General features: G+C 39.5%; 1 protein-coding gene across 15 annotated transcripts in view; it reads left to right on the top strand.

Moving 5' to 3' along the window:
• Positions 1–15,781, top strand: part of SOX5 (SRY-box transcription factor 5) — a 371,094-nt gene that overhangs the window by 323,438 nt on the left and 31,875 nt on the right. For all 15 annotated transcript variants that reach the window (XM_064155975.1, XM_064155969.1, XM_064155972.1 and 12 more), the window contains one exon: positions 10,844–11,021. In XM_064155975.1, coding sequence (XP_064012045.1) covers positions 10,844–11,021 — 178 coding nt within the window. The remainder of the gene's footprint in view (positions 1–10,843; positions 11,022–15,781) is intronic.

The raw sequence follows: 15,781 nt of genomic DNA, 5'->3' as shown, positions 1-15,781 counted from the left end.
TTTTATGTCTGAAAAGAATAGGCCAATTTTAACAGTGTGATGCTGGGGCTATTTTAAAGGTATTTTTTAAGGCGGTTGTCTTCTTTCAGCATTACAAAAACTATTTTAACCAATTGTTTAGGTTGGAGGAGCAGCATGGAATATGTATTGTGTGTGGATGCATGCATGTTCTACAGAATTAACAGGAAAATGGTAGATAAAAATCTGCCTAATTTTACATAATAGATTTTTGGCGTTCTTGTGATCTGACTTCAAATTTCATGCTGAGTTTCTACAGTGTAACAGAAATACTAGCTTGCAGTTGTTAATTTTAATTTCTAAGATGTGAGGTTTTAAAAGGAGCTTTCAGAAAGTCTTCAGCATCTCATGGGGACAAACTATGAGTCTTACTAATGAATCCAGCAATTAGTGGTTCATTGTGCCTGCCAGCAGTTTGGCCCCAATATTGGTCTTGATTGTGATTTCATTTTTGCTGGTGTGAATCAGGAATAGGATCTGAAGTCTATTCACCAAGGGGCTCTAAATACTTCTTCAACACTGTTCTGTTCTTAATCTGCATTCAGTACTTAGAGCAGCAAGTTAAAAAACAAACCCAAATTACGATATATTTTAATTATCATGGTTGATTAATATATTCATTAGAATAGTGATATAGCAGAAATTTTATTAAACTTAGAGGATTAAAGTGGTGGGATCCCCATGCAGTTGGATAAACATATATGTGATGTATATGCCCACTCTGCACAGGAGAAACTCTTTTCATGGGTGAAAGGCTATGTTTTCTCTAGTTTTCTAAGGAGAGAATTGAGAAAAAAAGATTTTACTTCCTGTTGCTATTTGCACCTGTGCAAAACACTACAATTTTTATTTGGTAGTATTTTATCACAACTTCACAAAGATGTCAGTGGCCATGTGCAGAAGATTAGATAATGAGTGACTTAAGTTCACAGAGAAATTTTGTTGGGAAGTCTTAGCAGCTGAACTTGACATGACTCAAAGTATCAGCAATGGAAAAAGGCATGACTGTGGCATGGGAAAAGGAATCCCACTTCCCAAGAGGCATACTCTTAAATAGTTAACCTCACAAATGGGATTGTGAATGGAGTGTAAGTATTAAGCAAGTTCTGCTGTAACTGTGGTACTCAAGAATGGAACATGTGTTTGCTTAGAATATACTGAAGGGAACATTCAACTCTGTTTCCTGAAATTGCTGATTAGATTTCATCTAAAGAGGTGAAATTAAAAGATACCCAGCAGACAGACTTGTAAAATAATTTTTCATTGTAGTGATCTCGAATGTTGTTAATAGCATGCAAGCATTAAAGATGGATGAGTTTTATGTTGATAGTTTCCCTTTGAAAAGCTATTAGTTGGAAAAACAAATTGTCAGGCAGGTCATATCTACAGTTACAAAACATAGTTTGACATTTTTCTGTCGGTTGTGTGCAGCTATAAATAGAAGCAGCGCATGTTGTCTTTGCACTAGTTGTTTGTAGTGCTGCATACGTTGTTTCCTCTCCTGGTGAAAAGTCTACCTGGATTCCACTCAGGTATCCAAAGGCAGAGAAAGCACAGGTGTTTTTTGGGGAAGAAATTTCTTAGCCCACTACCAGTTGTCCAAGCTGTTTGAAATCTCTTTTCTTTCAAGGTCTTCTGATTTGTTCCTTCTAAAGTTTTCAGCAGCTGGGGTTTTATGGTTTTCTTTTGTCTTTTTTAATCTCCTTGAACCATAGAATCCATGCAGCATCGTCTTTGCTTCTCCTGCCTGACCACAGCAGGAAGAGGAGGGGTCTGTTGCTAATTTGTTTTGATATGGTACACTTTGGTCTGTATTCTTTTTGAAATTAATTCCTTTTGCAGGTGTGGGGTTAGAGGTGGTGGTGTGCTCCCAGCGAAGGTGTCATCCACCACAGAGAGGAGGTGGGAGGCTTTGATCAGTGTGGCTTGTGTTTTCTTGTTGTTCATTTAAAATGTACCAGTTTGTAATGCTGTTTGACTTCCCAGGTTCTTGTTTTATTTCCTTCCAAGTCCTTGCCCATCCTTTCAGGTTTTGTTGTTTTCATTGCTGTTCATTCTGCTGAACATTTCCTGGGATTATTTGTTGCAAGATGGTGGCTCCAGGTTCAATTTAGGCAGGAAACAAAATCCAATCTAATGACCTTTTCCAATTTTTTTCAAACAGCCCTGTTGTGGCTGGGAGAGCACATTAAGGCCACAACACCACATGTTTGGACTCCTGAGGTTTATTGGAACAGAATTATGTAGCAAGGATTTTTAAAAAGAAGATCTAACCCAGACCCAAACTAGGAAGGCAACATGCTCCAGGGCAGAGGCCACTCAGGTCTCCATCCAGTACAAGTTCAGGAGTATATGCTGTATATCAGACTGTTACATACTTGAAGCTTCTTCTGAAGCAGCTGGACATTTTAGGAACTACAGTACAATATCAAAAACCAACTCACCAAAATGCTGATCTGAGTGAAAATGGCAAATGCTCTGCTCCTCCTTGTGACTCAGCTGTTTTCTCACTCTCTGAGATGAGGCAAATCAAATCATTTAGCCACTTTGTGCCTCATTCTTCCCATTTGTGAAATAAGGCAAAAAGCTGTCGGAGTAACTATGAGCTTTAATTATTCAATATTCTCGTGGTGCACTGAAAAGTGATTTATTCCCCCCCCCCCCCCCCCCCCCCCCCTTCTTGCCCTTTATTACTTGCTGTGTATTTCAGTGGGGGCAGTTCGGAGGAAGTATACTTTCTAGGAAGAAACATTTCCCCTCCTCCCCACCAACAGTTTTGTGATCTTCTCTCCAGTGATTTTTACATCCTGTAAAGTGGTTTGTGTGGTTAAATGTGTGAAAAATCAGTTGCTGTCTTCTCCTGAGGGTTTGTGGTGTCTGTGTCAGTCCCTGCTGGCTTGTGCTGAAGTCACTCTTCCTGCTTAACAGCTGACTTGAGCCTTCTAAAGAAGTGCTTCATTAATAATACCAAGCAGGTACAGCAGTCATGTGAGAAATACAGCTGAACAGTAATTGCTAGAAGCAAAAAGCTGAGAGCAGCACCCAGTTTTGGCATGAAGTACGGACTAGCTCAATCCCAAGGGGATGTTTTATTATCTTCACTCAATGTGGACCTTTTTCATTTCAGGCCAAGCCTGGCAAGATTTGCTCTTCAAGTCTCACTGAAGTTTTGAGGGATTTTTTGTAAATGGGGCTACCAGGTTAAATTTTTCCATTCTCAGAGATGCAGAATGAGGAGAAGCTTTTTCTTTTTGAGGTGAAAGCAAATCCTGAAAGTTCTTTGTCCCTGCAATTTTGTTTAATGCTATACTGAAAACCCACATGCCAGATCTTAAAAAGTGTGATGAGCAACTCTCACTTCTGCTTGCTTCAGAGAGCAAATGTCCAAACACCAAACAACAGCAATAGGAGTAAGTCAGTTGTTCGTATATGGCTGAAAATGAATTTTTGAAGTTTGAGTCTGGGTTAGGATAATCATCCATAAGTGGTCAGGTTTCCCTAGGAGTTGGTGTGACTGCAAACTCGTGATGGAGCAAAAATAGCCTAGAAATCTCATACCAGCCGCTTTCCTCAAACACATTGTGCTGTTTGTCTGTGGAGATTACCAGGAGACTTCACAAGGATTGTGGGCGTTTTGGCAGTCCAAAGACAGCCAGAAGCTGCAAGTATGGTTTGAAGGATGCTTCTCTGAGGATTTATGAAACTAAATGAATGAATTTAGGGTAAACACACACCAGTCTGCTCTTTTTGCTGAGCTACATGCACTGGTGTATTCTGCTGGCCAAGCAGCCTGCACCGTGCTCCACCAGATCCCAAGGGGCTAGGTCCCAGTGCAGCATTTGTCCTTCCTGAAGACTTTGAAAGAGTTTGTTTTAGGGTTCTATGTGCAGAGGTCTGACCAGTTGCTAAATAAATTAAGGCCTTTGCCTCAGGTTATCACTGGATGTAGACTTTGAACAGAGGAGTTATGTAGCTCTCTCCACAGATGCTGCTTTTAGGCTACCCTGCAGCTGAAACAGGTCTCAGTCTTCTGTATCTGAGTTAGCTGGAGGACTGAAGTGATCCTAGATTTGTTTGACATTTGGTCCTCTCTTACTTTAGCATCCGTATTCTGTGGCTTATAGAATAGAGCAATACTACAGCATAATCATTGAATAGAAAAGTCATGGGGAGAAGGGGGAAGCATCCAGCTTTCCATGTTTCTAGACAGCTCGTTTTGCATGCTCCTCTTGTTTTTCCTGTATCCGTGAATCCTGTGTATAACTGTGGGGAACAACAGTACTAAATACAAAGGGAAAACTGCTCAGCAGCTCTTGTTTTACTGTAACAACATGTGGACTAGAGAAAATCAAAGCTTGGGGCTTGCAGGGCAGCAAATCAGTCTTTGTAACTACAGACTTCACTCCTGGCAACTGGATTTCCTGTAAAGAAAAACAGAAGTGGAACACATTGGATATCTTTCTGAGATGACAAAGTCCCCAGGAATGATCCTCACTGAGGGCACATAGTATTGCAATAAAGGTTTGGGGGAAAATTCTGCCTGTCCCTAATACTGCAGAACAGATTGATTTTATGTATTCGTGCACCACTTTCCCTCATAGCCAGGAATGGAGACTGTGCAAGAATACTTCCAGTGTATAAATCAGCGTTTTGGAGTAATTTATTCCTTGAGTAGTCCCCTAAAAAAAGTAGGTGAGAGAAGAAAAAGAGTATTTGTCACAAATACAAGGTGGGTTAGTTCTGAGTACCATGAATAAAGTATTGAAGCAATAGCAGTAAAATCTGGAGCTGCTGACTTTGGCTGAGGAGCAGGCACTGAGTTGAGAAGGTGTCTGCCTTCTGAGAGCAGTGCATTTGGGAAAAGATACTCACCAAAGCACCACCATAAAAAAAACCCCACCTGTTCTTATAGATTTAAATCCAAACTAAGATGTTCCTGCAGCTATCAGAGAAGGAAAAATCTGTGTTCTTTGCAGCATCAGAAAGAAAGATGACTTTATTTATATATAAGAAAGATATTCATCCTCTGCCTTGTCTTTGGTGCCTCTTCCTTTCTAACTGGAGTCTGCTCATACCGTCTGCTTTTGTTGATGAAACTCGTGGGCAAGGTGAGGATAAGCTGACTTCTCTGAAGCTGAAGAATAATTCTGGTTTGCTTTTTGTCAGTGCTAACCAAGATGCCTGTTTTTATGACTCCATCTCTTTTTCTAGGTAGTTAGAGAGATTTCCACCTTTGCAGGAAGGGACACATTATTCTTAATTAAAACTTGAGAATGTGGCAGGAGGAGGTACAGCTGCAGATGAGCATTATCTAATTCACCCATCCTGTCATGTGAACATCCCTGCTTAATTTAATACAATTATTTCATCAGTGAGGATAATATCAGCAGCATGATTCATTTATACAACATGTTTCACGACTGCCTTTACCTCTCGACTTCTTATTATCACTACTGATAATTTCACCATGAGTGGCTTCAGAGGAAGGGGAGGGGGATATGAAGGAAGCTGTCAGTATTTTTGTGTGAGAGTGTGGACAACTGTAGTCTTAAGGGATAGTGATGCTGAAGGATTTTCATTTCATATATCCTGTTGCACCTCAGTTTCCAGTATGTTTGGGTTAGAAATTTATAGATGAGCACAAGAATGAATGGATAAGCCACTGACAGGCTGCATTGTTCAGTGGGCAACAATAGCATCATTGTCTTCTGCCGCAGACATGCCAGTAAGTGCTCCACGTTTTGCATTTCTGTTGAGATGAAGATCTCTGTGAAACAGAACTAGGAAGAGGGAATAAGACTTTATTTCTGGTGAGGTGGCAGAGTCTTTCTTTTAGAAGCCCCCTCTCCCGCTTCTTATTTCTGACTGATTTGGGTGTAATTTGTACTGTCAAGGTCATTTAAATAGGCAGCACGATGTGGCGAATGTGTTCCCAGAGGTCATGAAAAGCCTCTTTAGTAGAGCATGCTAGGCTGGCTTATGCCAGGTCATTTAAGCACATTTGTATTGCTAGTCAGATACACAGAGTAGTTCATGATTTTGTAATAAACCATGCAACCTGGACCTTCACTGTGTGCCACAGCGGGATGCAGTACTTGGATTTAAATGACAGTACAATAATTCAGTAACTGTATTTTAATAGCATACTAATCTCTAAAATATGTGAAAAGAAGCAAGATTATGAAATCCAAATGAATCATCTAGGTGCTTTCCTACCACCACTGTCTTTGAGATCAGTTCATTCACCTGGGTTATCAGTCTTATTCAACTCTTACTATTGAAATAGTGCCATTTTTAGTACAGAGTTTAGAGACATTCTCAAAAATCAGATTTATTTCTTTTCATATCCATTCTCCCCTGACATAAATTAACCTCTTCTCTTGGGAGGAAGCAAATAGAGACAGCATGATCGAAAGATTAGAAAAGACAATGTTTCAGCCAACTAATTGCAACACTGGTGACTGCAAATCAGAATTCCTCAGTCTGTTTGAAACTCTGCTACGATGTGACTGTATGATTCTGACCAAATCTTCTCCTTTTCTCTCTCACTTGTTTTTTCCTCCCACATTAATAAGCACATTGTGTTTACCTAACATTTTACCTTTTGAAAGGACCATAGAAACCTTACAAAAGCAGTGTGATGCACACTCACCAGCAGTATTTCTATTTAAATGCTACTTGTCAGGCACTTATATTTGGAGTGTCTGATGCTTAAATATAGAAACTCAAAGTTACACAATTCCAGGCTGAGTAAGGCTACAAAGTACAGCTCTTGAATATTTTGTTTATCCCTCAAACTCTGATCTAGATGAAAGGTTCTTCTTTCTTCCTTTGTAACTGGAAGAGATCAGCTGAGAAAAAAATCTAGAGTAAACCAAGTATTATAAGTTCCCTGAGCTCCAGAGTTTTGGTTAGTGACAATTTTCCAGTCCTGGGAGGCAAACCACCAGCTGCCCCTACAATAGCAACTCTTCTGATGCTGCTATGATACAGAGAATGGGAATGTCTTTACCAGTGCTTGGCTCTTGCTGTGGATACTTTATTTTATTGGCCCTCCATTGTGTGTTTTCACTTAGGCCTTATTCTCTATGAGTATTTTTGTCTGTGTTTTGTTTTGTTAGACAAATGTGCTACTTGAAAGGAAGCATTTAATAACCTTTAATCGGGATCATATTTTACTTTCACCACATCTGTGTTTATATTATTACAAGCCTTTTGAGCCTTAACATCTTCTGGTCTAAGCATTAATCATTTCAGCTGATGTATGGATAAATGTTTGACTTGGTTTAACTCTTTAAAAAACACTGGCATGGGAAAATAAAACCCTTATCAATAGCATGTTAGAATAGCAGCATGTCAAAAAAAGGCAGGGATCAATCAATGCTGAGCTTTCCTTAATAAAAAGTAAGTGCAGGAAGTAGTTCTGGTTCCCATAGTCCCACTGTATAAACCAATCTCTGGGCTGTTTAGATATGCCCTCTACCTGGAGTAAATAGGATATATAGAGAGAATTTTTGAGGTTTTTTTAATTGTCATTGTTACTACTCTTATTTGCCCTAACTATCACACTGCACTTAGACACAACCTTGATGTAACTGAGAGTGATGTTTGCTAGTCTGAAATGCGGCAGAATGTTAGCTGGGAGATTTTATAGGTGAAAACAAAGGTAAGCCAGCACCTAATTCTTCTCATGCTTATGCAGGTGCAAACCAGTAGTGTAGACAGTACAGTTCTTAGTTTAAACTGGAAGAGAATATTGAATCTGCAGAAAGGATAAAGAGTATTAAATGACTCGCTCAGTACAGGAGCGAATATCCTAACAGTCATCTTCACATTTAACACAATTGTATATTATTACCTGTCTTCCATATAGTTTTTAGACTCCCATGGAATAAATCAGTGTTGTTGCACTGCAGCAAAGGAAATTACTTAAGTTATTATCAACTCGTGATCCAGGGTAGAATTTCTAAACTCTCCTGACTGAATTTTTAATACATTTGGCTTCCAGTGAGGATTTGAGAATGCTCTTTGAAATAACAGTAATAAAAAATTATGAAGACTGAACAGTGAATATCACTTTGTAAATACATAGAATGGCTGAAAATTGTTTACTTATCCTCCTCTATGAGAACCAAGGTTCTGTGACCTCCAATTAATTTACCATTAGCCTGAAAACACAATGAAAGTGAATGAAGGGGCAATTTGGAATGACATCTATCAGCTCTGGAAATGTCGACTTCTGTTATTTCCACAAGGCCTTATACTTCTTGGCTCCACAGAAGGCTGTGCTGACTTGAATGAAGAGCATTCTTAGTAGCAAGAATAGTTACAGTGCAGACAGCTTCACTGCTGGATGCCTATGATAGAAAAAACCCCAAACACTTCCCTCATTTCTAACTTCCATTAAATGAGACCAAAACCACTGTTCTGTAGTGGACTTGCAGAAGACCTTGTGTTCACACCAAGTTTAGAAGAGGCAACAGAGGAATTGATGAAAGGGAGAAGTAGTGACAGAAGGGAGGAGAATAAATTTTATAGGCACAAGATAGCTGAGGGATTGAATCCCAAAGACAAGACTGAAAAATTCTTGCAGCATGAGAAAACAGGTGGGAATCCAAGGTGACTTTGCAGGAAGCAAGAGCCATTCCCATTAGTGGCTGGTTGCTGCTCTGTATGAACTGAAGTACTGCTCTTGGTTGGATTTCCAGTGGCCAGAGTGCAAACTGCAGCTTTTACTTCCATATCTGAAGCTAATCAGCCCTTTTTGTTGAGACTTAAAACAGAGATCGAGATGTAAATATACATGGGAACTAAGCCCTCTTGGACTGAACTGAAACAAGTCTGTGGGAAAGTTTGTTTTGCTTCTGGTACTGCCTTAAATGTAGGTAATTTGGCTCTTCAGGGATCCTTGTGTGGGTCAGGGTTACTGTGTTCTGTTGGCTCATTGGCTAGCCCGTGCTTACCACGTCTAAGCAACTCTCTCAGTACTGGTATTACAACATTAGAATTGCACCGAGGTGGGATTTTTTCTTTTCCAAATAGAAATTAGTGGAAGAGCAAAGGAAGCTCCCCTTTCCACTTGGCTGTTAGGTTAATCTATTTTATTCTAATACAGATGGATTTGTATCTCTGTGCAAAGTAACAAATACATTCTTAAAATGTCAAATGCTGGTTGAACTGGTTAACATTTTTAACACCAAGGCTTAAGTCTGCTAAAGGATCAACAGAATTCTGCCTTCTAAGTGCCTAAGTTGCTTCTGAGAGTGAGAATATAGGCTCCTAAGTCAATTTTATGCATTGCTTTTTTCACCTTGATTTTATGCATAAGTTGCATCTAGGACAGCTTAAATACCACTTTAAGGATGAAAGCCTTGTCCCTAATATGTTTGTCTGCTAAGCTTTAATTTATTTTTAATTATGACTATTACAAAGTGCAGAAATAATGGAACACAACAAAAGTGGTTTGCCCAAAGCTTGTTTCTTTAAGGTAATGGAGAAGTTCTCTGACAGTGCTTTGCAGGATTGTTCTGTATTGGGAGACATACATTTACATCACCTTTCCACAAGCGATAGGCAGCTATAAAATTCTTGCTTTACTGCAACACACCACCCTCTGTGGTAAAGAATCAGTATTATATGATAGCAGTTACAGATACCTTAGTGGTAACAGTAAAACATTCAAACATTATGGGTCTAATTCCAGTCTGCTTTGCACTGCTGTAAATCAGGAATAATTCTATAAAACTGAATGTACTTGAAACTTAGGGAGATCAGAATCAGCTTCTTCAGTGCCTAGAGCTGAAAGCTAGTTGTGTGATGCAATACTTCCAGTAGCTAAAGGACAGCTTTCCTAAGTCACAGTGGTTTTTTTTTTTCCCTAAGTCACAAGCTTTTTCCCCCCCTTCCCTGTGGGTTGTTTGGGTTTTTTTGTTTTCCCCCTTACTGTATTTTATTTTAGGTCAAACAAAAATTCATGACTTGGAATTTCAGTGTGTTTTATAGCACTATCTGTTACTCTGTGTAATCAAGCCAAGTTTAGGAATAATTCCAGTTACCCTGCAAAAATTGTCACCCAACATTTCTATTTTCACAGAAGAATAATTACTGAAATCTTAAAGTCCAGCTCTGCAAAAGATGAAAACATCTAGGGGCTTATGGAGGATTATTGAGATTGTTAAAGGTTTTGTGAAAAGAAAGCACAGCTTCTTCTTGCATTCTTACTGTTGTGGAAGACAAGTGTTTATTTCCTATGATATTTTTGTGCTTGGGAAGCACAGAAGCGTGGGAAGTTCAGAGGAAGACACAGGTTTTGGTTGGTTCATTTGTGATTTTTTTTTTTTAAAGACACCCAAAAACCCTGCAAAAGACCAACAAAAAACCCCAACTGAAAACCCATTCCGTTAAACACATTTGCCTAGTTTGGGGGTGGTGACTGAATTTTAATTGAAAATGCAGTTCAGGTCTTATGTAATTCATCCATATCGAGTTTAAAATAAAGTTTAAAAAAAAAAGAACTGCAAAAGTGCTTTTCATTTTTATTATAGAAGCATATATCCTGTGATGTGAATAATTCCTTCAGAGACAATTCTTACATAGGAAGTGCAAATGGAGGATGTTCTCTGATCGTGTCATGCCAATTTTTCAGTTTATCAGTCATTCCAGTTCCAAACTGGAATGACAAGATGATATCACATTTGATCTTAATATATATCATAGAACCTTTCAGATTTAGAAGTTCATATGAGCTGAAGACAACTGTCTTTGCTTGGACAGTCTTGTGCCAACAGCAGTTTTTAATAACACTGTTCTCTTCTGCTCGTCACAGGATGAAGTGGCCCAGCCTCTGAACCTTTCAGCCAAACCCAAGACATCTGATGGCAAGTCTCCCACATCACCCACCTCTCCTCATATGCCAGCTCTGAGAATAAATAGTGGGGCCAGTTCGCTAAAGTCCTCTGTGCCAGCAACATTATCTAGTCCTTCAGCCAGAGCAAACACAATAGGTAAGCTCGCTTTCCTTTGTCCCTCCTCGTGATGGTTAGTAGATGATAATGGAAGGTGGGCATTTGTCATTCAATGCCAGACAGTGGTCTGTGAGCTGTGTGTGGGTTGATCATAGTTGAATGCAGCAAAGAAACTCCCCCAGACTTATCATTTCAGGAGAAGTATCTTTCACAGACTCAAAGAACAATGATCTCTGTTTTTTCAGATAAATCTTTGTCGATAAAAACCAATAAGTGTTGTTTGCTTAATGGCATACATTACAAAGAGCAATTTAATATCAGGCATTAAAGATCCCTGATATGTCATCTAAAAGTGACAGTTAAACTTAAAAAAAATCCTCTTTATTTTAAAAGTGCATATATACAAATCTATCTTTGCAAAATTACAGGTTTAATGCTTAGTCTGCAGAAAAAGCTGCAGGGAACATTATTTTACCATGGCCGAGTACAAAGGGACAATCACTTCTCTACTGCTGCTGGACACAGCATTTCTAATGCAAACCAGGGTGCTATTGGCTTTCTTTGCCACCTGGGCACAGTGCTTGCTCATTTTCAGCTGCTTGTCTATTAGAACTCCCTGGTCCCTTTCTGCTAGACAGCTTTCCAGCCACACTTCCCTAAGCCTGTAGCATTGCTTGGTCTTGTCATGACCCAAAAGCTGTTCAGAAGTTGTTTTCGTAATGTCTCAGTGCTATGTAGTGAAGTCTTTTTGTGTTTCTGTGGGTCTCTCCTAAGTTCACTGTAGTCCATGTTCTGCCTACATAGATGTAGTAGTAATGTCCAAAGGTCAAAACATATCCAGCTGCTGCTGCTGCTCCCACTATGCATATAGAACAAGAGGACACAGCCTTAGGCTGCGCCAGGGGAGGTTTAGGCTGGAGGTGAGGAGAAAGTTCTTCCCTGAGAGAGTCATTGGACACTGGAATGGGCTGCCCGGGGAGGTGGTGGAGTTGCCGTCCCTGGGGCAGTTCAAGGCAAGGTTGGATGTGGCACTTGGTGCCATGGTCTAGCCTTGAGCTCTGTGGTAAAGGGTTGGACTCGATGATCTGTGAGGTCTCTTCCAACCCTGATGATACTATGATATGATTATTGCTAGTGTTGATAAGAGTTACATGCATCGAATATGCCTTTGAGAAAAGAATTTGGTATGACATGTCACAGTTCTGTAAGTATTTTGTAAATACGACCTTTTTAGTGGTTGATGCATGTATTGTTATTAACCCTATGCTGTAGGCAGCAATGTGTGCCATCTTTTTACTTGTTTTCCATGTACGATGCATCCAGTTTCCATTTTTTCACATTGAATTCTTCATCCTTAATAGAGTGAGCATCTGACCTGCATCCAAGTGGCAGGACATCTCTTGTTCTCTCCTCTCCAATCTTTTTCTATATACACCTGATATTTTTCATAGGTTTGAGACCTCTGCAATTTACTTCTCTTAACAAAATGCAGATTTTGAAATGCCGTACCTGTAATGAGTGATAATGTAATTGGATAAAAGCTTTGAGGATGAATAGAGCTTTAAAGGTCACTCCCGTAAGAAGAATTAATGTGTTATACCATTAATAAACCATGGAAAACTGTGGAGCAAAAGATAACATACTTAAGTTATTGTTAATGACGTAGAGTTCACTGCTGTATAGCAGCTACAAATATAGAAAGTGACTTTTTGAGGTTGCTGAGCACTATCACCGTGCATGCTGTATATTTAAGATAAGCAGTCTTTGGTGCGGAAGCTGGACAGATATAGCCAACTTCTAACAAAGGTTTATCCTTTAATGGAGGCTTAGAACACTCTGTAGAGTCTTTGTATGCTGTTAGGTCAGATCCAGCCAAAGTTACAGCAAGTAAAACTCATCACAATGTAGAAACCATTTGGTGATCTTAAAAAAGTGAATGTGAAATTGCAAGTCACTTTCTGGCAGGAGGTATGCCATGGAAAGAATTGCTGTCATTTTTAGCCAATGTACTAAAGTCTCTAAAAATGATAGAGAAACTTGATCAATTTTTTATCTTGAGAGATTAATTCCTCTACAGAAACTGACTGGGAAACATGCAGGCATTTGCTGGACCATTACTTCTACTATTTGAGTGATTTGCTCTGTCAACGCAAGGCACTAGTTGTCTGTCCTAGGCATGCACAGTCCACCTTGCTGGAACACACTTGAGCTGTCACTTCTTACTGCCACTAACTTCAAATTAAAACCATTCTCTGAAGGCAGTTCCTCAGACTATTGGGTTCCCATGCCATGGAGAAAAGCTTGTGCATATTTCAGTCATCTTTGAAGGAGCCTCCTGTGATTAACAGTGTAGCTGCACTTGGGCACACAGATATAGTCCTTTTATAGAGCTCTTCTTAGAGTGTATAATGCTACAGACTGAGCAGTCACAAATGTCATGGCTTCATGTATGACTTTAAATCCAAGCATTTCTTTTTGGGAACAGGCATATGTCCATGTACTATAAACAGAAACAACTTCTCTCTGCCCTTTGCTGTTATCTGCAGCATCTCTATGCTAGTTTGGCAATCCTTGCAACTAAGTGCATTTTATGTAATGCAGTTCCCCTCTCTGTCAATAATTCACCACCTACCCTAAACAACAATAATTTACATTCAACTCACTTCTATATTAATCATTTCCCTGCACACCAGCGTCTTGGCAGCTACTGAAAAACATAAGGAGTGCTTGCTTTTATTCACTGTCATGTGCCAAACTGTCTCAAAGATAGCAGTATTCAGGAAAAGCCAAATAGTCTGGAGAAGGGCATGAATTGCAGTTCCTAGGCAAATTCAGCTGTATTACAGATTGAAAGTACACCTAGCCTAATCAGCAGCACAAGCAGCAGTAGTACTACTGTTTGTTTGTTTGATTGTTTGCTTCCTTCCTTTTAAATTTATTCTGACTACATGCAGGCTTGATCAGTAGCAGATGCAAAGTGGGGAAGAATCCAAGCAAGATGATAAAATGGAGGGGGGGGGAAAAGACAAATATCAGCTGGTAGCAGTGTGCTGGTGCAGATTATGTCCTTCTTTTTGCTGGGAAAGCTGGAATTACTGGAATTCAGTTGGCTGGGAATTGGTGAACTGGGTCATTTGATAAAAGTAATATGGATCAAGTTATTTCATATCAAATTCTCAGTGTTCCTGGCTATTTAGCCAAAAGCTAACTGTTAGTGCAATCAGCAGCAGCAGCAGCAGTCAAAGCACGCAGAAACTTCTTAGGTTTTGAGTGCCAGGGACGATGAGAATACCAGTTCTGTTCTGAACGCAGTCTGAAAAAGAAACAACCAACCAACAATAAAAACCCAAAGCAAACTAAAATCCTGACAGCAGTACCAAACTAATCTGACATCAGCTCCTTCCCCTGAAATGTTTTAAGCAGCAAGACAATGTCCTGCGTTTTTGGCAATCAGTGGATCAGATAGAAGAGTCTAGCAATACAACAAGGATGTGTAATCTGACATGATTAGACAAGGCTCTTTAGGAACAGAACATTCATAATTGAGACAAAGAAAGAGTATTAATAACACTTTCCTAACACGGCAGTTAGCCATTTTATATTTCCTTTCTTTAATCTTAGTGTTTTTCAACAAATCATGGGATTTAATAGCGTGTTTTGGCAGATTAGAGGATTTATGGCCCAGATGTTTTTTGTTCTAAAAATGGATTAGGGTGTAAAGTTTGCTGGAATCCATAGAACATGTTGAGGCAAGCCGGTCATTTTGTGTGTGATTAGTGCCTGCCTTCTGTCTCACAGTCCCTCCATCTGTCACAATTCACCAATGGATCTGGTTAGATTTAGCCTCATGTCACAAACAGAAGTCCCTTTTCTGGGCAATTTCATATTACAGATTCATTTTATGCCGTTTTTATGCCCTAGTTAAAAGACAGAAAGAAGTGTGTGCGTGTGCGCGCGTGTGGAGATGTGGAGAGGGGGAGGGAGTCTGATATATATTAGCCTCTCCTTTAGTGTTTGAAAAATAGACTGGGGCTTGGAGGCTCCCATCAGTATTCTATCCTACAAATCACATGCAGATCATAATAAGCATAATCTACACTACTCTAAAGGAAAAAAATGACAAAGTGTCACATTTAAAATTAAATAGTATTAGCTGTGCCGGTGATGCTTGTAACATTTTAAAAGGAAATAATTCAGTGACTACTAAGGCTAAGCTCTAGGCTGTGAATTTGCAGCACAACAGTGGACGTTTGACCTACTGTTAGCAGCATGAATAGGAGTGGGAATGTAGGTCCTTGTAGTTGTGGTTTCTTACACATTTCTGAATGACAGGTGGTGGTGGGGAGCATTCACTGGATGAAGTTTTCTCTTCCCAGCCATTATGCATCTCATATCTATAGCAAACCACCGCCACCTGTGGTTTATTTTAATGTATTCACAAGTTTAAAGAGGAGGAAGAATTAAATGGTCTATTTTTAAGAGTTTAGGATTGCTGGCATGATCAAAGCTCCCCCTAACTCTTATCCGGTTACATCCTGCTGCATACAAACCACAGGTTTAACCTCTGCAGCATCAAGGAAATATTGAAATTAATGGGATCATATCTCAGGACAGTGATTTTGGCACCGAGGGTTCTCATGCTTCTTATCCCCGTGGCTCTGTCACAACAGTAACAGAAGTACAAAGCCTGGATGATTTCCTGGGCATTACCTTTTAACTCTTTCTCATTAATAATGCTAAACTATTGACATGTTTTCATCGATGAAAGCTAAAGTGTTTTCTTGTAACTTTCTCTTTTA

This window comes from Pogoniulus pusillus, chromosome 15, assembly GCF_015220805.1.
Source record: "Pogoniulus pusillus isolate bPogPus1 chromosome 15, bPogPus1.pri, whole genome shotgun sequence".
NCBI lineage: Eukaryota > Metazoa > Chordata > Aves > Piciformes > Lybiidae > Pogoniulus > Pogoniulus pusillus.
Note: the sequence above shows the minus strand (reverse complement) of the source record. Positions and strands in the feature narration are given on the sequence as shown.